This window comes from Corvus hawaiiensis, chromosome 5 (genome assembly GCF_020740725.1).
Source record: "Corvus hawaiiensis isolate bCorHaw1 chromosome 5, bCorHaw1.pri.cur, whole genome shotgun sequence".
Lineage (NCBI taxonomy): Eukaryota > Metazoa > Chordata > Aves > Passeriformes > Corvidae > Corvus > Corvus hawaiiensis.
Window position 1 is genome coordinate 16,640,818 of NC_063217.1, and position 23,442 is coordinate 16,664,259.

The window sequence follows — 23,442 nt, forward strand, 5'->3', positions numbered from 1 at the left end:
TCCCGCCTTTCCCCACCAACTCTACTGCTTTTGGCACTCAGGGCTGGGATGGGACAGGAACTCCCATGAGCAGGGAGGCTGAAGCCGTGACCTCCAGCAACAGGAAGGGGGCTCTCTTTTTCCATCGGTAGCTATTCGGGTACCAAAAAGGCATACAGCCCAGAAACAAGATCTATCAGGTTTGGCATATAAGCCTGACCCATGGGTCACAGACAAGGCCACCAAAAGGAAGCAACAGGTGACAGTAATTGCAGACTCCCATGGGGCTTCTCTCCAGCAGCTAGACTGGCTGTCTTAAAAGTTCAGCTGTTTGCCTCTGCCCCAAACCCAGAATGTTGCAGTGGAACTCTTACGGCTCATCTGGCCATTGTAAATATCATCTACTGTGCACCTACCTGGCCACAACGATGCTGCCAAAAGTGATCTTCAGCAGACCAGAGCTAACTACAGGAGCACAGCGGCAATGGTGAACGACACCATGTGTCAATGTAACAAATAACAGAGCCCAGGTGCTGATCCAGGGCGAAGGCTTTCCTAGGGCAAACAAACATCCTGTGGGATCAACATCTGACTACATGGCTGCAGGCAGGACATCAGCTCTTACAACATTAAGATCCTTTGAGAAACAGAGTGCTTGAGAAAGACAGGATCTATTTGGTAATGCAAATCATCTCTGCCAATGGGCTTGCCTCACAATGAGCTCTTCAAACTAGCTTTGTCAGGAAAGTGGAGACTGAAGCCTAGAAAGGAAGAGAATGGCAGAGAGGGTAAATGCACACAAGGACCTTACAGTCCCCCCGAACAAGTGGCATAAGCAGGGACACACCTTAAGCAGCTGTATATGAATGCATTCAGCACAGGAAGCAAGCACCAGGGATTATAAACCAGAGCACGTAGCAATCTTACTGGTGAGAGTTCACACAACTGCACAACTGCACTGGATGGATACTGGCTTTTAAGAAAGGGGAAGTGAGAAAGTCAAGGACAGTGCTTAGATTTTTAACTTAAACAAATGGAGCCTCAGTGTGGAATGGGCTACAGGACAGTTGAAAATCTACAAGTCAGGATTCAACCAGGTGAACATCATAGTGAACATCTGTTACAGACTATACAGACTGCCAATCAAGGGTTAGTAGATGAAGTTTTCAAAAAAAAAAAAACCCAACCCAAAAAACCACCACCACCAGGAAGAGAAAAAAAGAAGGAAGAGAAAAAAGGCTGCACAATCACCAAGACACATGCTAGAAATGCAACATGCCAGTGCACAAGCAACCCAGGAGATTCTGTGGTGTCTGGAGGACAGACCTGCCTGAGGTGGTGGACAAGCTCAATAGAGGAGTCACTATCTAGCTGCTACTTATCATTAAGAAAGAGTTAATCAGTGATGTGACAGTTAACAGTGGTCTTGGCCACAGCAGTCATGAGATGGAATGCAAGATCCCAAGGAAAGTGAGGAACTTAAGTAGCTGAGTAATTTTCTGTGGGCTTAGCAGTCACTGATTTACATCCCTCCCTCAAGATGGGGGGAGCGCAGTGGAACTAGAAGTAGGATGCTGTACTGTCTTGTCTAAACCAGAAAGTCTTATACGGGCCAAGGGTCTATGGCAAGGTTTTTATTGAGTTATCCTACTGTTTTATAAGTCAAAGAAATTGCAAGGTGAAGAGCAATTACTGCACAATTAAAATTATACTTTGTGAATTCCTATGTTATTTTAAGAGTCTCTACAAGTTTACTCAGATTTAAACCAGGATTATTAGGTCCAAAGGAAGTCTTTAGACTGTCTTCACAACTTTTTATTTAAATCTTCTTAAAGAGAAGGTACCTTTCAGCTGCTCACAAAACTTAAATCATAAAGTTTTCCGTAATGTGTTATCACTGTAAACTACTTAGTGTCTGAGACATCTTAAAGCCAATCTACACATTAGAGAGCTGCTACATATGAACAGTGCAGGCTGTAAAATTCTTTGTCATGAATAAAAAGTGTAATAATTAAATGGATACAGTCCATGGAAGCTTCCAACACGGCATGCCTTATACACACTTAGAGGTACTCCAGGAATGTACAAGGACTCATGACCAGATATACCCTTTCTTCATCCTACTCCTCACCAGCAGCAGCATGGCTGTCCATTATAAAAGCCTCTTCTATTCAGAATCTCGTAAATAGCCACATGGTCCCTGTCACCCTGGAAGCAATGGATAGCCTATGTTGCACTAAGCCTAGAGAAAATTATGAGGTGAAGATTTACAGAAATTTTAATGCAAAGTTGGTCTAGGTTAATTTTGGAAAGATATAGTAATTGAACAGTTATACAATATAAATTGAGGTCAGACAGGTACAGATATACATTGGGTACTGTTTTTCCAAAAGCTTTTATCTCCATAATGTTTCTGAGAGAAAATAATTACTTTAGCCTCAGAGTTGAACTCATCACCTTCTCAAACTGCCCATCTCCTCCTTCCCTCCCCACATCCTCTAAGTGAGGGGAGACTGCAAGTACGTTTTCCAAAAATATGAATGACTCAGACCATGTGTTAGAAGAACAGCCAAAAAAAGAATAAATATCATGTAATAAATGGAAGCTGACATCTGACTACTGCTTTCAAATGAAACACTTGGTGGGTCTGAAGATGGGAGCAGTATTTACTCTCCTGTTGGGAAAGGGAACAGCAATATATGCACAGGCTGTATTAAAAAGTTTTTGATAGGTTTGGTACACTCCGCATCATATTAATTTCTTGATTCCCCTATTCTTGTATATGGCCATATTAACTCCTGTATTTGTATGTTCTTTTCAATTGAAAGTCCATTTCATAAAAGTGATGCATTTCCTTTCCCCTTTGACTCTTTGTTCCTTTACTAATCTTTTTTCTTTTCCCCTTTTCTTGTTTATGTTTAAGAAGTAATCCAATTCTAAGCCTTTAGCTACAAAGCTTTTTTTTTTTTTAAGCCTACTGTATTTGGGATATTTTACTAAAATTTAATCATTTTTAGTTAAAAAATTTACACAAAGCACTTTTGATTTGTTGTTTACTCAGTGCTAGAACACAACAATAGTAAATCCCAAGCAGTACCTCACAAGACTCCTACAAACTATAATAATTACAACTGATGCAAAGGCCACATGCAGGCACTTGTAACAGGATAATTGGGAATCCATGTAACCAGGTACCATGCTGTTAGACACTGTGTTTGAAATAAGGACAAAGCCCCAACAACGTTAAAGGAAAATCCTAGTAAAAACACTGTAATACAAACTGTCATCATACCAATAACCCCAAAATAAGCCACCTTTAAAAAAAACCTTATGCTTACACTTGCTCTCCCCTCCTCTGATCTGCTGCAGCTGTTTCCAGTTTAGGAAAGTACAAGCTTTTTATCAGTTCATCTGCTCAAAGATAAAAGTGAAAATGCTTCTAAATAAATTCACTTTTGGTTTGCTATTTTTCCAAGCCATAGAGACTGTTTTATTTGTACCTCTGGATGCATAGAAGAAACAGTAGATGAATGCTCCTTACAGGGATAGAAAAAAATTTAAATGAAAGAGGGAGATGCTTATCAAGATTGCTCATCTGATTCATAGTTACTGGTCTATTTTTCATCTTAATGTGAAAGGTTACCCTTTAGATGAGGTCCTGTTATCCTCTCTAAGTTCCTCTATGGGTTAAGGAATTTGGAAGACTCTGGGTGCATGCCAGTTAAGTTCTGCTTCCTCCCTTTTTTTCCAGCATATCATCAGTTAGGCACAGGGTAAGACTGTTGGCACACTGCTTCGAAGGACAAGGCATGCATGTGTATTTTTACTACAATGAAATGAGACTTTTGGCTTTAAGCAGTATGGCCTCTGGACTCTTTGCAGGAAAAAAAGAACCTTGAGGCTCTGTAAAACACAATTGTGCTAACCCACCTAGGAAAGTTTGCAGAAATGTATGTTAAAATCTTCACAACTTCTGTGTTCCTAAAAGTTAACTTCTATCACCCTTCACTTTGTGGCTTATTATACACCAAGAGGCACATCTGAATTATGTTCAAGTCGTTTTACTGAAGTCCAAAACACTTGTTATTTAGCTTCTTACATAAAATCAGGCCTCACCCCTACTCCTATTTAAGATCCTGTTAAGCAACAAGCATCAGCAAGGAAGATTCATGTATCCTTGTTTTTTGAATTTAATATTCTCAACAGAAAAAACAAAAGTTGAAAAAAAAAAAATCGCACATTTTAAGCAGTGTGGAGTTTAGCCCATTAATGTTCAAAACTAATGCGAAAGTAGGTTCAGAACTGCTGATTTCAATTCTTAAAAGGCTGCAAAATTTAATAAATGGTCTTTAAAATGTAATTAGGAAAATCCAAAGAATAAGATTACATTTAATGAGATTCGGCACTGTACTGCCAGACACAGCATTAAAATTAAACTACCTTTTTTTATTTTTTGATGTGGTAATAGCTACTATTACTTAACCCAGTTGTTGATAACAACTCAAGAGTTCAATTCCCGTTTCTGCATCTACCTCTGAACACTTATCTAGTTGTAATATAAATTCTGTTTCCATTCTGAAGTCATACAACCTATATTTTGAGTTGGTATTTCTTGATCTATGAGGACTATTACATAACTTGTATGAGGAGTCTCAGAATCTAAAATCACATTGGAAAGAAATTCTGGACAAGTAAGGACCAAAAGACAGATCCTGCACACTGGCTTATGCCCCAGCCTACAGGCCAACGTTCCCCGTTACCTGCCCCCTACACCCCACACACTTTTATTTAAGTAGCAGTAGCTTCATGCCAAGGTATAACACACAAACACACAGTTCTGAGCTGAAATTCACTGACATTAACTGACATTACCATGAGAAAAATGGCTTAGATTTCACCCCACTATCCTTGTTACTTTGCCCTGTTTCACTCACCTGAAAAGCAATTCCTTTTGAAAACAGCATGTAATTCAAAAAAGTACTATATCTAAATAAAAAACTTCATTTATCCTTCTCCCTATTCTGTACATTTTCATGACTGCATTATTTAGCTTGGCCCAGTACAGGAGTATATCTGGGGGAAGTTTTGTGGCTTGCATTACTAAGACAGCTACCTTGGATTAAAACAATCATACCACAGACAGAATTCAGCTTCATTAGTTTCATCAAGTACTAGAACAGCCCTTTAATTTTTGGTTTTTTAAAAAGTACCCCAGGTAGACAAAGCACCTGTTGCAGTTTCCCTGAAAGAAAAACTTCTGCTTTTCTTCATTCTCTCTCAATAGTGCTTCAATATTTATTAATAAATATTACTTATCATTAATACAGGTGCAAGAGTAGGAAGCAGTACTTTGTTTCGGCTTACTTAAAAAGGAAGAAGTCATCTGCCTTTCTTACAAGTTATCCCTTTCACAGGACAGTTACTTGGAGCTCGTGTTCAGTCATCTTTTAGTTTCTAATCATGTTAACTTACAGCCTTCTGAAGTACACACCTGTATTTTCCAGGTGCAGCTTGCACTCTGTTGTCCACCATTATTAACCAGAAGAGAACTGGTTTACCTGAAAAATGGTTATCTGCTCCAAACTTCTGCATTTTTTTTTGCATCCAACTGACAGGAAAATAAAATTAATTACATCAGAAACTCAAACCCCTTAAGAATATGTGTTTATTTCTCAGCCATCACCAACTTCCTTTGATGTATCAGACCACTCTCAATTATTTAGAAAATATTTTATGATCTTTCTGTAGCACTAATTCAGAATTTTGGAAAAACATAAAACAATTACATCCATCTTTTAATTATACCTAGTTACCTTTCTCCCACCATTAGGATATAAGCAGCAACTCCCTTACAACTTGTTAAAGGAGAATATTCTGTAGAGAAGACAGTTATTTTAATATTTTATAGAGGTGGAGCAGTATGTTTAACAGAGAAACTTAAATTAAGCATAACATCTGTGGTTGTTTCTTTTGCCTCTCCCTTCCTTCCACAGGTCAGCAGCTGTCCTCTTTGCCCACTGCCCCCCCAACCATAGATGGATTAATAATTTTAGTCTTGCTTATATATTGACATAAATCTCAAAGTCATGGGTTTTTTGCTGTTGATGGTAGCTTGTTTTGGTTTGGTTCTACTTATATACTTGTTTTTAAATCCACTACTACAATCTGGAAAGGACTGACTTTGGTATGAAACAACTGAAGCACTGAGCTAAAAAAAAAAAAAAAAAAAAAAAGGAAAAAAAATCCCCAAAAATACAAACACACAAACCAGTAATCAAGCACCCAATCACCTTTTTGCCACTTATACAAAAAACAATGAAGTAACTTCCTAGACAGAATACTCAAGACACAAAGTATGACAACAGAAGCAAAAGTTATTATATCTTTATTCAAACGTTTTATTTTTCCTGTTTGTAATGTCACTATAGAATATCTATTCTTAAAATACTTTATTTGATAAAGTGTTGGCCAGATTATCAGGTAAAAAGCAACCCAATTTTCTTGCGGAAAAACACTTGAGACTTAATTTAGGACAGCTTTTGCATAGGAATGGAGCAGGGAGGGGGCTTCTGTTGAATATGTTGTCTAGATTGAAGCCATTTCTTGCTTACAGCACTAAAAAAGTTCTCTTATAATAGAAAGTTCTAAACATTTCACTTAAAATGCTCATTTTCTTTACCATATTGATTCAGTTCCCTGAGCAAACAGGAACCAACATACCAGAGATTCCAAAATGAAAGGGAGGAAATCCTCTATTTAGACTCCAATACAAATTCCAAACCATAGCTAAAATGATGCTCTTCCTTCTCTGCAAATCTTGACTCCAAGAACTAATGCAGCTGAGGACACTGCTGCTGCCAACAAGACAGGGTGACCAAAGCTTGAAATGAGACTACAGAACAATTTCAGTTTTAACTGCTTACTTTTCACTTAGGATAAAAAACCTTGGTTTCAGCTCTCTATGCTGTGCTTTACTGCAGGGATGAAGACAGTGATGAAATACAGTTTTAGAAAAATATTATGTACATCAAAAGAACTAGCTATAACATTAAGCAGTTACAAACATTAAGCGAAATACAAAGAGGGAGACTGATATTGGCCATACTTCAGAGGCAGAACAAAAAGCGGAAATGTCATGCCTCCCCCCCCAATTGTTCACAGTTTTAAAGAAAAGGGTGGCAGCCAATGGGGGTGGGAGGGGGAAGTTTTGTAGGTTAAAAAAAGACTGCAATGAGCATCAACTCTGAGTTCAGGTATTTATAAATTACAGCAAGAAAAATGAGGTTCAATAGAAAGGGAAGCATCTCCATTCTCCAAAGTAATCTTCTATGCCAATGTGTCTTTGCAGACTTGTAAACCAGCGAGCTCAACATGACACCTCTTACCGTACCTTCCAGACATTGCCAAAATTAAAAGTAGATTTAATTTCTAATGTAGTAGCCAGATATTCTGAGAGACTTGTGTTATTCAGGATTTAAAAGGCACAAGGAAGACACTTCAGAAGTGACTATACTGCTCTGTGGATAGGGAGAGAAAAAAATGCTACCCCAGTGACAGTTGCTAAAACTTCATTTCTGTTCTCTCTAAAAACTCTCTTTGAACAGTAATCTAATCCCAGCTGCTGCACTGGGACATTTAAATATGGAATTGGTATGAATATTGGTGTTCTTCAGACTCTGACGCTTACCCTGCTGCCTTTCTTTTTCCACGTCTCTACATCAGAGCTAGATAGATACCAACTGTTACTCAGAACAGTGCTGGCAATAATTTGACCAGTTTATATCTTGTATCCTTAGAGAAGGAAATTCAGAGGGAGGAAGTCACAGTAAAATAAGATTACATCCAGCTTGGAAAAATGCTCATGACGTCCTCATTTGGTATCAGTTTAAGTGTTCTACAACATGAGGAAAATAATGCCCAAGAGTAAGACACAGAAACAACCGTCACTTTCAGAAAACCATGTGCCTAAAGCATGTGATTGTTTCTTAATCATCATTTTAAGATTTACAAGAGGGTTAAAAAGTTTGGCTATTTTACCTAACAAGTTTACAATCGTTAGACAAATTCTTTTCTACATGAAGGCCTAGTCAGATGTTCACTAAACCACAGAAAAGTCAAGTCCACAGTGAGTCTTTAACAATGAATAGGTCACAACATTGTTTTACTATTATGCAGTATCACACAGCGAACCAGCATCTGGGAGAAAATCTAGGAGTCAACTAACAAATAAACAGGTCTTGCACACTTCCTGGATTATCAGAATCAAAGAACATTGGGCTTTCTGCTAAGAAAAACTGTTAGGAAAAAAACAGTTACCAGAAAACACCAGTTCACTGAGCCAAAAAAACCCAAAACAACAACAACAACAACAACAACAACAACAAAAAAAAAAAAAAAAAAAAAAAACACCAAACAAAAAAACCCATTCCTAGCCTGATGGGCTTTTGAGAAACTGAAGTTTAGGATTCTGTATTACACCATGTGTCTACCGCAAGCGAAAGAAGTTACAAGCCTTCAGAGCATTCCATGAAACTGATGCCTGACACTAAGTTTTACAAGGAAGAGGAATTTCAGAAGAGAATCAGTTTCAAAGGAATTTTCAGGTTTCTTTTCAATCATAATTTCTGTGTCACTCAAAAAACCTATTCCCCACAAACAGCTTTGAAATTATGAACTGGAGAAAAGTCATTCTTCTGTCCCAGCAGATCCATCTTCCTCCTATTCAGAAACTATTTGTGATTGAGAAACTATTGATTTTTATTATTTAAAAAGTTTGAAATTGACTGAAATCCTACAACTAGACTGCACTGAAATCAATTGATGCTTTTCTCACCTGCTGAAGCTCCAGAAGGCATCTTGTATCAAGATACCAAACTATAAAATATTAAGTGAACTATCAACTCTATAAATCTCAGTGTTGCATTCTTCAAAATATTTATTTTCAAACATATCATTAACACAAATGCTGAAACCAGATTATTAAAGAACATTTCAATAATCCTAGAAATACCAAAATGTTAGCATGAAATGAGTGGAACATACCTTTTTAACAGTAGTTAATTACTTTTTCTGCATTTTATAATATCTACACCATGTATTTTCACCTTTTAATTTACAGCTTATTTTTACAAATACCTAGTTTTAAAAAAACGAATCGACAAAACCCCCCAAAAGCTCCTCTAACAGCCATCATTTTTTAATCCAGCCAGAATGTGGCTTTGCAAATTAGACAAAATTTAGAGCTAGCAACATGTTAACAAGAAATAGACTTTTATCTATTTAAAAACTTCACTTCAAATAAAAATTTTGAACTATGCCTATTTCCTCTAAAAGATATTTTCTGGTACTCAAGGTTAAAATTGCAAGTGGCTCAGATGCTCCAGGTTAGATTGAAAGAAGTCAGCTAAACAGTGATTTCAAACCAGTTCTCAAACATGCTCAGTGAATAAAAGAAAAGATGACATTGCTCAAGGCAGGTAGGCGGGGTATCCCAGTTTACAGGCCATGGACAACCAACCTGGAATCTGCATCGTTTAAGTCAACATCTGTTGAACGTGCAGAATATACTGAAATGAACAGACAAAAGTTTCCAATTGTTTAAGTTTTGATTAAGAAGGCTGAATCCCTTCATTTCCCCATGGAGATTAGAAAAGCAGAAATATAGAAACAAATACTTTAAACTCAAATTTTAGCTTCACATTAGGCACTCTCATCAGATAAAAGGTGTCACATAAGAAGAGAATAGGAAAAAGTCAGTCTCTGGGATTTGCATCTAATATTTGACACAATTCAAAGATTAAGCAGGTGTGTTTGGGTTTCTTTTTGTCTAGTTTTTTTTAAAGCAATTAGAATGCACCTGTAAACACTTTTGATAAACTTCCTCCCAATCATTAAATGGCACAAGATAAAGTAAAAATGGTAAGCTTCAAAGTGCGGGACTTGAACCTATCTGCAGTGGAACATAATTCATATAGCACTCAAATTCAACCATAGACTAGATCTGAGAATTTACTGGAAGATTTTTCTAACAGTTGAATTTCTGATTTGACTCTACAAAGCTCACATCACTAACAACTGTCCAACCTCAGTTGGGGAGCAGGGAGTAGAACACCACAAAGGAAAACCAGATACATTTTTTAAGTACCTAGGGGCAAGATTCTGAATACCTGAATCATGTGGGGAACAGACAAAAGCTCTTACACAAGGCAGATGGGTTTAAACAGTACCTACCCTGACTCAGAAACACTCTGTTCCTTCTGTATTCCAGCACTGTCTCTTCCTCAGCAAAAGCAAACATTCATTATTTCCACAGACAGTGATTCTCACTTCTAAATTTGTTAGTCTGCTTTAAAAGCAAAGAGATACCTCTTCACTTAATACAATGCAAAAAAAGAAAAAAGTTGATGCCCCTGTTTTACCCCTTAAACAATTCAGCACAAATTCTGCACTAAGATCAAGCAGCTAAAAAAAAAAAAGTATTTGAATCAGTTGTTTTGGGGTTCACTGCTTTTTGTCCATAAGAACCATAAATTATAAGATAAATAGAAAAGGTAGAATCTTTAGCAGAGTTCATTATTCCATTCACAGTTTAGTGAGTTTGTTTGACCCAAGAGAGTCAAAACCCATTGCTTCCCGTAAGTCTCACGCAAGACAAAATAGGAAACTTCAGTACTTTGAGCTGATCTATAAGTAGAGTACTTTTCCCTCTTAATGAAACAATTTGGAAAGACAACTGCAACCACTTAGAGAAGCCAAGTGAATTGCAAGGTCAAGAATACATTTATAGTATTTCTTAAATGAAAGGTGTGATTACAGTCTGTATTTCCAGCAAGAGGGAAACTTCTGCAGGAACCACATAAATCTCAGTTTCAGCATTCTGGAAAACTTCGTATAAAGTTACTTATCTGGTACCAAATTTCTCAAATCAGTCTCATAGGTCAAGATCACTCATATCTCTCACACAAAGAGCAAAACAGCATTTATTACTTATCAGAAAGGTTGAGAACAAAAGAGGATAAAATGCCTGGTTGCCACTTGAGATGCAGAACACATGAAGCTGTCGAGTATCCAGTTTGCAACTGGCCTGAATGCCACTTAATCAGGTCAGTTAAGGGCAGGTGGAGAAGTGCAGCACCACACAGAGCAAAGGAGAGTTAAAAGCTCTTCAAATACACCATCCAAATCACTACCAAGTTAAGTACTCCCACAGACAACAGCAGAAGAGGCTGTTTTGGCTCTTTGTAGTTTATGATGCTGGTGGCTAAATGAGGCAGACAAGGCAAGTGATGTGATTCCTCAGTCCAAAAAGATGTCAGGATCTCCTCAGACAATATGAAAGAGCAGGAAATTACTTCAAGTTACATCAAGTAGCAGCCATCAAACTACTACTGTATGTAATAGGAGTAAAGGCCTTATAAAGCCAGGTATGGGCCAGCAAAACCCCTTCGTGAACCACTGGACAAGTATTCCTAAAGTCACCAATTAACAGACACATGCAGCAAGTAATGTCACAGACTTCAATAACCTAAACTCATCATGCAAGTTTCCTCAGGTCACACTACAGAGTGCTTCTCTCACAGCTTTTTCTCCTACAGTGTAACTGCAGAAAGCATTGACTACCTAAATGAGAAATCCATGATGTATTAAATTTTCAGTTCATCCTTTGAAGGTTTGTGGGACAAAGAGTGCTTGCCAGAGATGACAACAGTAATTTAGACATGACTGCTTTACAGACAAACTGCTTAGTAAATCCTAAAATACCAGAGTTTCTGAGGAAGGATTTATCTCTGATGTGAATTCTCCAGTAAAGAAACTCTTTATGTTTTGCAGAGAAGCTCTAGCTTTAAGAAAACACTCTGTTCTGTACAAGTGACATACCAAGATACTAAGTATCCAGGACTCATCCACCATTTCTTCTGAGGGGTATGTATAAAAGTTGATCTAGGGTCGGTGCTGAAGTGCAGTTTTTCACATCAGCACTAAACTCAGAGCCCTCTGGGCACTTTCAACATTTCAAGATAAGAACCAACACCACAGGTTCCAAATGGACCATTTCTTATTAAATCCTATTTCACTAGGGTAAAACCCATTTGTTCAGGAGTCAGTAGACTTTGACAAGGATGCAGATGGGAAATAAAGGTACTTTCCAATATATCCTAACCAGTCTGATGGTCTTGTTGAAGAAATTCTTTCTGAGAAGGTATAACATCTGGCATTTCAAAAGCAAGGCCAGTATCAGTTTAAGGAAGGGTTTGTTGTTGCTGTTTAAAAAGCAGTAAGGGATTAAAGCAAACTGCAGTAAGGCACATAACAAAAAAGAGAAAGCCCAAAAATCAAGAGCTACCTCACATTTCTGAGGTCCTTAGATAGCTGCGAGGGAATGGTGACATGAAATAGGAGTGCACGTTTTTGGACACCATTATAGCAGACTGGTATTAAGTGCTTATGGCATATACATCAGTTAGAGTTAGGACAGATGTGCTGTCACAGTTTAACCAATTTGAACACAAATTGGCATCTCAAGACAAAACTTTGTCAAGCCTGTGGGGAGTTGTGCATGTAAAACAGGCAGAGAACTGACAAAAAAGAAGGAAGACAAGAACAAGCAATGCTGAAGAAGATGGTCCAGCCTCAAGAAGACAATTTCCTTACAAGAAAGTTCTACCTTGCTAAATACATTTAACCAACAATTAAAAGAAGCATACAAGTACACCTGAAGTTCGGACTCGTTGCATCAGCAGAGAGTATGATGTAGGCCTCAAAGATAAAAAAATGACATTTCATTTTACATCTAATTAAATGACGGACAGGAACACACCTGTAAACAAGTAAAGAATCCAATAAGAGCTGCACAGTTGAAATTACTTTGACCAAAGGATCTCACTTCCTGACAGATCACAGGACAACTATAATTGAACAATTCCTCAGATTTAGCCATCAACAGAAAGAGGTGTGGCAGGACTTCATTTAGGAAAGCTTTAAAACTCTCTTAATATCATGGGAAGATCTCTGACATGAAAAGCCACAACAGAGCGGAACACACAACAGGTGGCAAAATTCTCAAGTAAATAGGGATCATAGAATGGCTTTAAGACTTGGGACCTTAAAGCTTATCTAGTTCCAGCCCCCTGCTGTGGGTAGGGACACCTTTCAAAATGGCAAAAATGAGTTTATAAACCGTATTTCCCCAACAGCCATTGTACTGTATCACTTTCAATTTTGTTTTTAGTCAGTTAAATACTACTCATGAAAGTTGAAGGATGGAGAGAAAGATAGAGACAGTCCAGGAAGAATAAAAAATTTGAAGGAGCATATACCAGAATCACAGGTAACTCCACAATCACTGCATTATTTTGAATAATTTTTGAAATTTTTTGAAACAGTTTGTCACAGCTAGGACTCAAGCTCATACACAGAACAGTTTAAGTCAGCAGTAAAACTCAAACAGATTCTATTTTTTTTCCCCCTCATCAGTGACTAACACCAGAATGACCTACATCTGAAGTAAGGTCACAAAACAGTAGCCATTTGATAATCCTCCCCCATTTTCAGATTAGGGGGCTTAATAGCTACACTTAGGTGAAGTCAGATCTTCACATTTAGCTGGACCTTGCTGTGGCACACTCTGTTCTGTGAGCCAAACTGCCAGCTGCAATCACAAGCAGGGCTCCTTTAAAGCAGTCTTCTATAATCTACATTATATATGGCAATACTAATTCATTGTTAATCAAAAGATGTCCACCAGTTTTACACCACTAGTATTTCTACCTGGCATTACTAAATGGTGTAGTGCTTTTAGAATGGAAAATAAAACTTTTAAATAAGATATACAAAGCTTTTTGACAACAGTTATGAAAAGCAGGAACATATTCAACCCTAGATTAATCACACTGCCCTCTGACTTATTAGTGCATCAGCAGACTAGAAATGCACTAAAGTTAGCTTATAAAGCTAAATATTCTAGAAAATTCTATGAAAGTCGAATTATGACAATGAGAACTATTATTCACGTGTGAAACTAACTAGCCTTTAATTAAGATGATTTGAAGAAGCTGGGAACTGTGGAAGGAGAAGATAAATACTTAAAATCTGAAAATGAAGCATTTTTAAAATAAACTAGCAACATTTTACAATAAAACACACTGAAAACCAGTAATTTTTCCCACTGAACAGCACTTTGAACATGAGTAATCAAACCCCAGGTGCCACAAAAGCTAGGATATCTCATAACTGGATGTCAGGACTCTACTAAGTTAGAAACTGAAAGGGAGGAACATAGTTAAAGAGGTCACAAATTCAGTGAGCTCTCATTTACCAACAAACTTAAAAATAAAATAAAAAACCAATCACATCTAGTGACATTTATCCAACTCACACTCTTGCAATACATGCTGTTATGGAAATACAAGCCTGGATGGATGCTGAGAACGAAACACAAGAGCAGTAGCTGAGATGCTAGAAGAATTTTGCCAAGAATAGGATGTTTATCTAAGAAGGGGTTAATCCAGCTTCTCAAGATACTACGCAGGAACCTGGACCATGCCAGACGTGGAAACAAAAAAACCACCCACCTGACACGTGGCTCTTTGATCTGCAGAGTGACATGCTGCTGACCATGCCCCATAAAAAGGAATTCAGCCTCCACAGCTCAGTGCATTTCTGCAGATTCAGAGTTCTCTGCTCTTTGCAATACATTTCCTGCGCCCTTACACACTCAAACAGATGAGCCACTACCATCCATCTTCCCTACTCTCCCCTCCCTTCTTCCTGGCTCCTTTATGCCTTTAGTGAATGGAAGGATAAAGTGGTAGATTAGCAGTGGAAAAAGAAGAGATGTACCACTTAAGTTTATACCCCCAAACAAGGTTATGTCTGATTTCGGTTTTGTTTGGTTTTGTGTTCTGTGGTTTTTTTCCTAAAGTATGGTAGCTGAATTTAGAATGTCATCTTTTCAGAAGTTTGATACTATACATGAGAATCACACCAATCCAGTTTTGTTCCAACCTCTATTAATGTTCCAACCTATCTTATCAAAGTTCCCACCAAGCATATTCAAGAGAGCAAGGTTCAAGAAAAATATAAAAGACAGTGGTTCTAACTGGGACAAAGAATTTTAAGTTAGTGAAGTCTATAAAGCTCCGCCTGACCTCTACACTCTACATAAACACACTGAACTCTAAAGGTTAGAATAACAACTTTGTTTGAAGCCCTGATACTTGAGTCATATTCAAGAAAAAGGGATCCATTGTAACTGTCTACTCAAAGCACCCATATAATATAGCTGAAAAATAAAAAAAGCAAGGGTGGAAAAGGAAAAGTGGTACTAATTTTTCCCATTTTAGCTGTAGGCAGTACAAGCCCTAGCTATCTGCTAGTAGCTGGAATACAGCTCCTCAACAGCATACACTGATTGGACAAATTGATCAGCATAACACATTCCTATTGTTATTTCCCTTACATAGCAAGACAGTTCAGGAGACTCAACTAACAGAAAACCAACCCAGAGCAACAACAACAAAAAAACTTACAGTAAGCCTCCAAGACTAACTTAAAACAGAAGGGCAGTTCACTGTTACACCAGACAAGTTCTACTATAAAGGGAGAACAAGTGGAAAGATCGTATTGTTAGTGGTACTGTATTCTCTCTCATCAACAGTCTCATTGGTTACGACATTCTTCAGCCAACTTAGTTTCCAGCTCACTTCAAACTCCCAAAGATGTTGCTAAAATAAACAGTTGCTAAAAATCAGAAGCCTTGTCCTCCCCAGTAAAGCTACTTACACTTGACTCAGGAGAAAAAACAGATACATTGTAAACCTGATTAGAAAACTGATCCAAGTTCAACTAGATCTGACCTTCTCTTTCCTCTTCTTCCTCCTGCCACGTCTCCCCTCCTGTTTTCTAGGTTAGTGTTAAGTTAGATTAGTTTTACAGTCTAGTTTGTTGAACTGTTTAATAAATGAATGCTCATACCAGTCAACATAAATCATGAAGGTAGGTACAGTGAGTTTAGAAAGAAAAACAATAATACCGTGTTATGCATCAACAACAACAACAAAATCCCCTGAAAGTTACCAACCTCAAGCATTAGAGCACAGTTACTAAATGCCAAATCAAGGGAAGAAATGAGAGGGAGTTGCAGTGACTTTATTTGCACTCCATGGTTTTGGTTTACACAAGTCCCAGCTTAGGAAATTCTCAGTGCCTATAATGTAGAAAGACTATCAGAGTTTAAATTTCTCAGCTCTCTATCAGCCACATAAAAAGTAAACAGCTACCTTATAAGAACATACATTAGGAAAGTCCAAGCTATGCCTAGAAACACTGACAAAGATTACAGTAGTTCCTGGAACACTTAAAAATTGAACTGCTTCCACATACATCTAGACGTAGGGAACACCAAAAACAATCACAGGTTTTATCAACACTACTGAAGATATGCATATCTACTGGCATGCCCAGCAACACATTTCTGTTCCAACTGCAAAAAACTCAAAGCAAGCACTGCTTGTATCCCACACAATCCATGGATTAGTCTATGTAGCAGGTACAGTTTTGTCTTTCATAAAAATTATGCTCCATAGATCCTTACAATTGCAGGTTCACAACGGATCAGTGAACTAGTACTGCATCTACTGCTAAATACACAGGACTTCCTCACTCTGCCTTTTCAACTAAGTCTCTGGGTGTCATTAATCTAACTTTTCTTGTACTGTTCTCACCACATAAATTTCTCTCAAGAGTCAATCATAAGATAGCCCTTCAAAAACACATGACAGCAGTGGGCAATTACTTCTTTCTGAGAGAAAAGCTGATGAGTTGAAATGGATTGTGAGAAGATATGGAAAAGAAACCGATTTAACACTACGTATCTGAAACAAAGATATCCAACACAAAATAAACCCCACGTGTTTTCTCTTATTTCACTCTAAAGAGTTAATGCAATACATACACCACAGCAACTTCCAATGACCTATATACACACACCGACCATTTTTGCTCTTTTGTTAACCTGTTTGTTCAGGGGAAATTGGGATGGTATGTTTAGGACTGTGTTCCATTCCTGTCAGCTAAACCAATCCAGTGGTTCCTTTCTGCTATCATCCATGCTGCTTCTGTTGCAAAAGCCCATTCCTATCCTTGTACTAGCAGCAGCATCCATCAATTCTTTTTTTTCTTTTGCAAATCCCCAACTGCATAACGGCCAGTTGACCAGACACTGAGTTAAAGCAGATCAGACAGGGGTCCAGTGAATGCTGATGCAAGCATCCAAGAGGCATGAACATGCAGTCAGAATTGCAATTACTCCATTCTGGTAACAGTTCCATGGGACTTCACAATGCAAAATGGCACTTTATTGTATTCTTAAACTGCGGTTCACAGTAAGTGCTCAGTGCTAATGCCCACTGCACACTTGACTCTGTAATACCAGTTTGAGCTCTTCCCTCACACGATACCATCTTCCCTCATTACATCAAAAACTGCCTGTGAACCTGTGCTGTGATTCTGATCTAGATTTCACTCCTGTTCTTCTTCCAACATTTGCAGTAACACTGAGACTACTTCCTTGATCTGCTTCACACTGGAATCACTCCAAGGGTTTCACATCACAGCTCAAAGCGCAACAGATCCACAGGAACACCTTACACCAGTACTACTGCCCATTGTATTGGATCATGGCACTATGGCCACAGCAGACTTGTTGGCTGTTTAAAGACACTGAAGTGCCAAGGAAGCAAGAGTTCAAAGCAGGTATCATAATGAAGTCATTACTGCATGAAGTCTGTTAGTGGCCTGACAGGTAACATAGCACTGAGCAACCATAGCAATCACTAGCAGATACACAAGAACATTACAGATGTGTAGTAAAATAACTGGTTTTCCCACTACTACTATGGTAACCATAGAAAATCACTGACAATCATGGCAGTATTACAAAAAAAGGTGACACTAACCCTGCTGCAAAGTACTTACAGCCACATGGAAAGTGAGAACACTGCTGCATATTGTGGGAATAAAGATACAAGGTATTTAATGCAGGAGTGGTACAAGTGTGGGGATGCCACCAAATGAAGCAGCTATAAATCTTTTGTTTGGGGTGGAATTCCTCTTCTAGAAAAGTGCAGTTTTGAGACAGCTTGTTCAAAAATAGTAAGCTGGAGCAGAAGTTCAAATACTTTAAAAAAAAAAAATTTGAAAGTCTAGATCTAACAAAACAGAATTAGATACACTACCGTACCCTAGTTTTGAAGGAAAAAAGTCTGAAAAAATGTAACAAGAGTAAAAGAGTATTTGTATGCTAGATTTCACAAGTATACAAAAATGGATTTTCACTTTGATCAAATTTCAGTTTTCATAAGAAAGCAATACCAAGGCTATTTCCTGTCAAATGTGTGCCCTTGAGCTGCAGCAGAGGAACAGTAAAACTTCTGCCCTTGCCCCAAATAGCAATGTATTTCTTTTTGAAAAAGTAGCAATAATATTTTAATCTTTCACTGAAAATGAAAGTTTTACTTAGACACTGTTACATTTTCACAACACACGGCAGGGTCCTAGCAAGATTCCAACATCCGTGGTTGGAGCTACCTGGCACTTTCCATTAAAAAGCCTCATGTTACTGCTCCAAACCTCACCCACAGGTTACTGTGATAACATAGCAAAAAGCCTGACCTTGTGCTTGAAGCTTTCTTGCATCCCAGCAACTACTTGGTTTCTACTCAGTGCCTATTCATGAAAGTAATGGGAACTCAAAGTACTTGCCAACACTCTATCTATGAAGTTCAAATGAAATCGGGCAGTGGGATCAATTACTGCTTGAAGAAACCTGCAAAAATCCTGTTTCTTAAGGCTGATCACAAAGCTAGACTTACAGCTCCATAGTCTCAAAGCCTCTCAATCTGATGGAATAGAATTAATCAATTCACATTACAGAGTTTTAATCAAAGAGCACCAGAGAGCAATTTTTAACCCTTCTGATATTCACCTCTATAAAATACCTTGCAATTTAAACCACCACAGAACTCGGTTATTGGCTAAGTCAGGTACTTCAACTCTGAGCTTTCTGTCACTTTTCTATAAATACACAATTTAGAATTAGGGTATTTTGTGTTAATTATGTCACAAAGACTGTACCTAGGACAAAACATACCAGTGAGCACTGCTATGCGCAGTATTTGTTAGCATGTACTACACAGCTGTAAGGACACCAACAGAATTGAGACCTCCAGATGCCTTTTAAGAGCATCTAGTTTTGAACTCTGATTGAGTCATGCAAGAGTTAGGAGCATCCAATAAGCACAAGCCTAAGCATTTTAGGAATGTTAGTGCCCAACATAACACACACAAAGATTTCCACCTGAACAGACATTTTGTACTGAACACCTATTTCAAATTTCTGTTAATACATTCCATTCATTTACCATGTGGAGTCTTTTGTACCTTCAAGGATGTTTAGATACCAAATAAACTTTCAGTAATGTCAGTGAAAGTTTCTCACTGTTTTTCTTTTCAAATTCTCTTAGTGTTTGAGTATTTTAACACAAGACTTTAAATCATATTCCACAGATCACAAGTTAACATATTAGGCTGGCAAAACCCAAGCTTTTACATGTATGCATGGGTTTTAGAGTTAAGTCTGCAACCAGGTTTTGACCAATGAACAATCTGGCAACTCAGCCCTTTGAGCACAGGCCTCTAACCATCATTAGCCCTCCAGTGAATATTATTTCAGTCTCACTGTTGTAAATATGAACACTGTCCACCCTGAGCCTGTCACTGTCTTGGAGGTGTTATCTCTTGTTCAGTTTACCACTTCTATAAAGAAAGTAGATGAGGAATCCTTGACAGAGAAATTATTTCAAAGTGCTCAATTAATTATACTACAGAAATGCCAATACCAAATTTAGTATTGATACAGTAAATGACACAAAACATCAAAATAAAGTTGCTCATCCAAAAAGTTTAGCAGAAACATTGTTAAAGGAGTCTGTGCTTTCTTACTCTGTTCTCTGAATATAATGCCTCACGGAAGATAGTAGTCCACAGAACCATATCACCTTTCAATATTTTTTTTTCATTTTGAAGAATTTTAAGGGTAGAGCAATCTGTTGGTGGTGGCAGGTTTTTTGTTTGTCAGGATTTACAGTATGCTAGTTCAAGAACTGGGGGACTACCGCCTTACCATACTGTTTTTCTTCCTTTACTACAAGCACGTGATTCTTGAGAAGAGTGCCAAATCCGTCATACTCACCACTCCTTCCTCCACCATGTTGCCATTTCAGCAATCAACCCAGCCATTGTTCAGACCTTCCAGTTAATACTAACCTTGTTAGACTCTTCAAATCCTTAGGAATACTTTGGCAAGTGAGAACAATGAACCATTTTTACTTTAGAAGTTATTTTGAGCTATTGTAGGAGATTATTTTACAGAACTTAATGCAACAGAATTTCAAAGGAGTAAAGGGAAAAAAAACCCACACACAAAAAAATCCCCAGCCCAAAACTGTTAAGCATACTCTGCCTCCATTATCCTGACTACTCACTTTCTTGACACTTTGTTTACACTCTCTCTCTGATAAGGGCTGCTCAACAGGCATGCCAGGTAACAGTTCTTAACCGAGATAGCTCTTGACTAACTATTAAACCATAACCTATGTCCCTTCTCCTTAGCAGTTGCTAACAATTTCAGGGCTCCTTTCTAGTAACTGAATTTTACATCATGAACATACAAAGAAATCATACCCTAAACTTTTATTCCAAATAAGAGAAAGCTGAATGTGAAGCACCACCACAGTGCAATCAGTGTAAAATGTAAGTAATTATGTGACAGTTTTGCACTTCGCAATTCTCAGTGACAGGATCAGAGAGCAGTCCAGGGTCTCAGTCAGAGCCCCATTCACGGTGTAGTAGCCTTCTCTGCAGCTTTTGTAATACAGTTTTGCTATAACAGGCAAAAGTCCTTCATGAAAATGTTTAAGTCATGAACTATAATATTTCAGTCTCCGATAGCAACCCAAAAGGCAACTCTGAAGAAGTTCCCTTAACCCAGGAGATCTGCCCAGCAGAGGGCTCAACCTTTGGTATTTCTTTACACTCCTTCTCAGTGTGGGTTGTGCTGTGCAGTTTCCCAAACACATCTGGCAGTATGCAATGACCACCCGAATGTCCCTTCAGACTTTTAGGATTTTAGTTTAAATTTTTAAGTGAAATGCCATTAGATAAAAGGCAACCACAGAAAGTGACACTTGTGAGAGATATCCACTCTCAGATTTAACACCTTATCACAGCATCTATATCAATAAACTGGCTCTCCTATATATTCTAATTAAACTGCATTTCTATTAGAAGCATTATATAGGGCAGTAGTGTACAGAAATACATAAACACTGTTTTCTAAACAATACTATCACTTGGAGAGCTAAAAAGACAGTGCAAGCATACACAGGCATGTTAACATATACACAGGTGTTATAACAGGTGTTTACAGGTGTTATTGGGGCAACACAGCAAGATCAAGAAGCTTGTGCGTATGAAGCAGTCACCAGGTTACTGAAAATTGTAAAAAATCCACGAACTCGGACAGTGCTAATTGCCTGCAAATACAGGTATACCAGCTTGTTAGGTATTCACTTCTTACTTTGCTCTTGTCTCAAGTGCACGCAGAAACACTGAATGAAGTGCTGCTCACCCTCCCAGCCACACTAGATGTGTTTCCCCGCTCAGCCATCAGGAAGAATCGGCACTGACTCTAACACGCTACTTGAAGATCAAGGATTCTATTTCCCCAAGAAGGGAAATGTCTGCTGAAACAATACAAACAAGCAGTTCCTGGCATCAGTGCTCACACCCCACCTCCCCAAACAAATAAACAAACAAAAAACCCAACCGAAGCGCCCGCCGCCCCGAGGCGGCACACGTGCCGAATGCCAGCGCGTACAGGGACAGGGGCCGGGAGGGGAGGCTGCATTTGCCCGGGCAGAGCGCAGTGGGAGCAGCCCTGGTCCCGGGGCTCCTCCAGGCGGGAACGCCGCCGGTGCCCGCGCGCCCCCGCCAGCCGGACACGCGCGGGGAGTCACGTGACCCGGGGAACCTCCCGGCAGGAGAGCCACCGGGGCAGCCCCGGGGGCGGGGGGGGGAGAGCTGCCGTCGCCATGACAACTTCCAGGGGGAGGGAAAACTTCAAATCCCAACCGTCAGTGCAGGAGCGGCTCCCTCTTAAAGGCGCACGCACACACAGACACACACACAGAGGCGGGCTCCCTTCCCCCCTCCGCCCCCCAGGCACTGGCGATGGAGGAGGAGAGGAGAGGAGAGGAGGGGGGCAGCCACCGGCGCTCACCGCGCGAACGACGAGGAGCCGAGACAAAAGGACCCGAGCCGAGAAACGGTCTCGGTCGGCGGTGTCGGGAGGGACCCAGCGGCCCCAGGCGAAGCTGTAACACCCACCCTCTGCTGCCCGGAGGCGGCTTAGGACCTTCGCTCTCCCCTACATACCCCGTCTCCGCTCCCGCCCTCCAAGAAAGCCGCTGGAGGTGCTCCTCCATCCCCGCTCCCCCTCTCCGCCCACCCGACAGACCCGGGCTCGGAGAGCCTCGCCCGCCCGGCTGCCCGTTCCCCTCTCAGACCACGCTCGCCGCCCCGTCCCCCGCCCCTCGGTGCCCCCGCTGCAGCCGGGACACGCCGCCGCCCCCTCTCTTACCCACACAGTGCATGAGCCGGTGCCGCCAGGAGTCGAGTTCTCGGCGGACTCCCCTGCGCTCCGCCGTGCAGCGGGGGCTCCGGCACTGGGAGGCGGCGGCAGGAGGAGCGGGAGCCGCGGCGGCCATTCCTTCTGTTCCCTTTTCCATCTGCCTCTGACCTCACGCCCGCTCATTTACATACGAGCGCGCGCTCCCCCGGCTCCTCTCCCTCCCCCCCACCCTCCTTTGCCTCGTCGAGCGCGCGCTCGCGCCCCCCCTTCCCCCCGCAGCATCCGGCGCGGGGAGCGCGCGCGCCGCCTGGCGGGGTGGCTGACGCGCGTCCCCGCTCCCTGCAGCGCCCCCGCCCCGCCGCCCGCCCTGCCCGAGCCCCGGTTCTCCCCCACAGACCGCGGGCCGGGCCGAGCACCGACAACCCTTCCCTGCCCGCCACTGCCCCGCTGCCCATCGATGTCCCCCGGCCTACAGCTCCCGCAGGGCAGCGCGCCACCTGCTCCGGCCCGGCCAGGGCAGGCGGCAGCAAGGCACGCCGGGAGCTGTAGTTCGTGCGGGAGGGGAGCGGCGCCGCCCCCGAGGTTTCTCCCCGGGTGGGCAGCGCGGCCGGCGCTGCTAGCAGCCGCGGTGCCTCACAGCGCCGCGCTCAGAGCACCTCAAAAACCGGCGCGGGTCTCGCCTTCATCCCACGGTCTGCCCTGGGCGCTGCTTGGAGCGGGGCTCCTGGCTCAGGTGCCCCCGCCACCTCTTCCAGCCCCTCGCCCACACCTGTCCC

At 40.5% G+C, this 23,442-nt stretch overlaps 1 protein-coding gene across 7 annotated transcripts in view; it reads right to left on the reverse strand.

Moving 5' to 3' along the window:
• LCORL (ligand dependent nuclear receptor corepressor like) overlaps window positions 1-22,887 on the reverse strand; it is an 83,273-nt gene extending 60,386 nt beyond the window's left edge. For 6 of the 7 annotated variants that reach the window (XM_048305397.1, XM_048305392.1, XM_048305393.1 and 3 more), the window contains exon 1: window positions 22,676-22,887. In XM_048305397.1, coding sequence (XP_048161354.1) covers window positions 22,676-22,823 — 148 coding nt within the window. In that variant the 5' untranslated portion in view covers window positions 22,824-22,887. The remainder of the gene's footprint in view (window positions 1-22,675) is intronic. The other variant, XM_048305396.1, reaches the window with a different exon arrangement.
• Window positions 22,888-23,442: the final 555 nt, after the last annotated feature.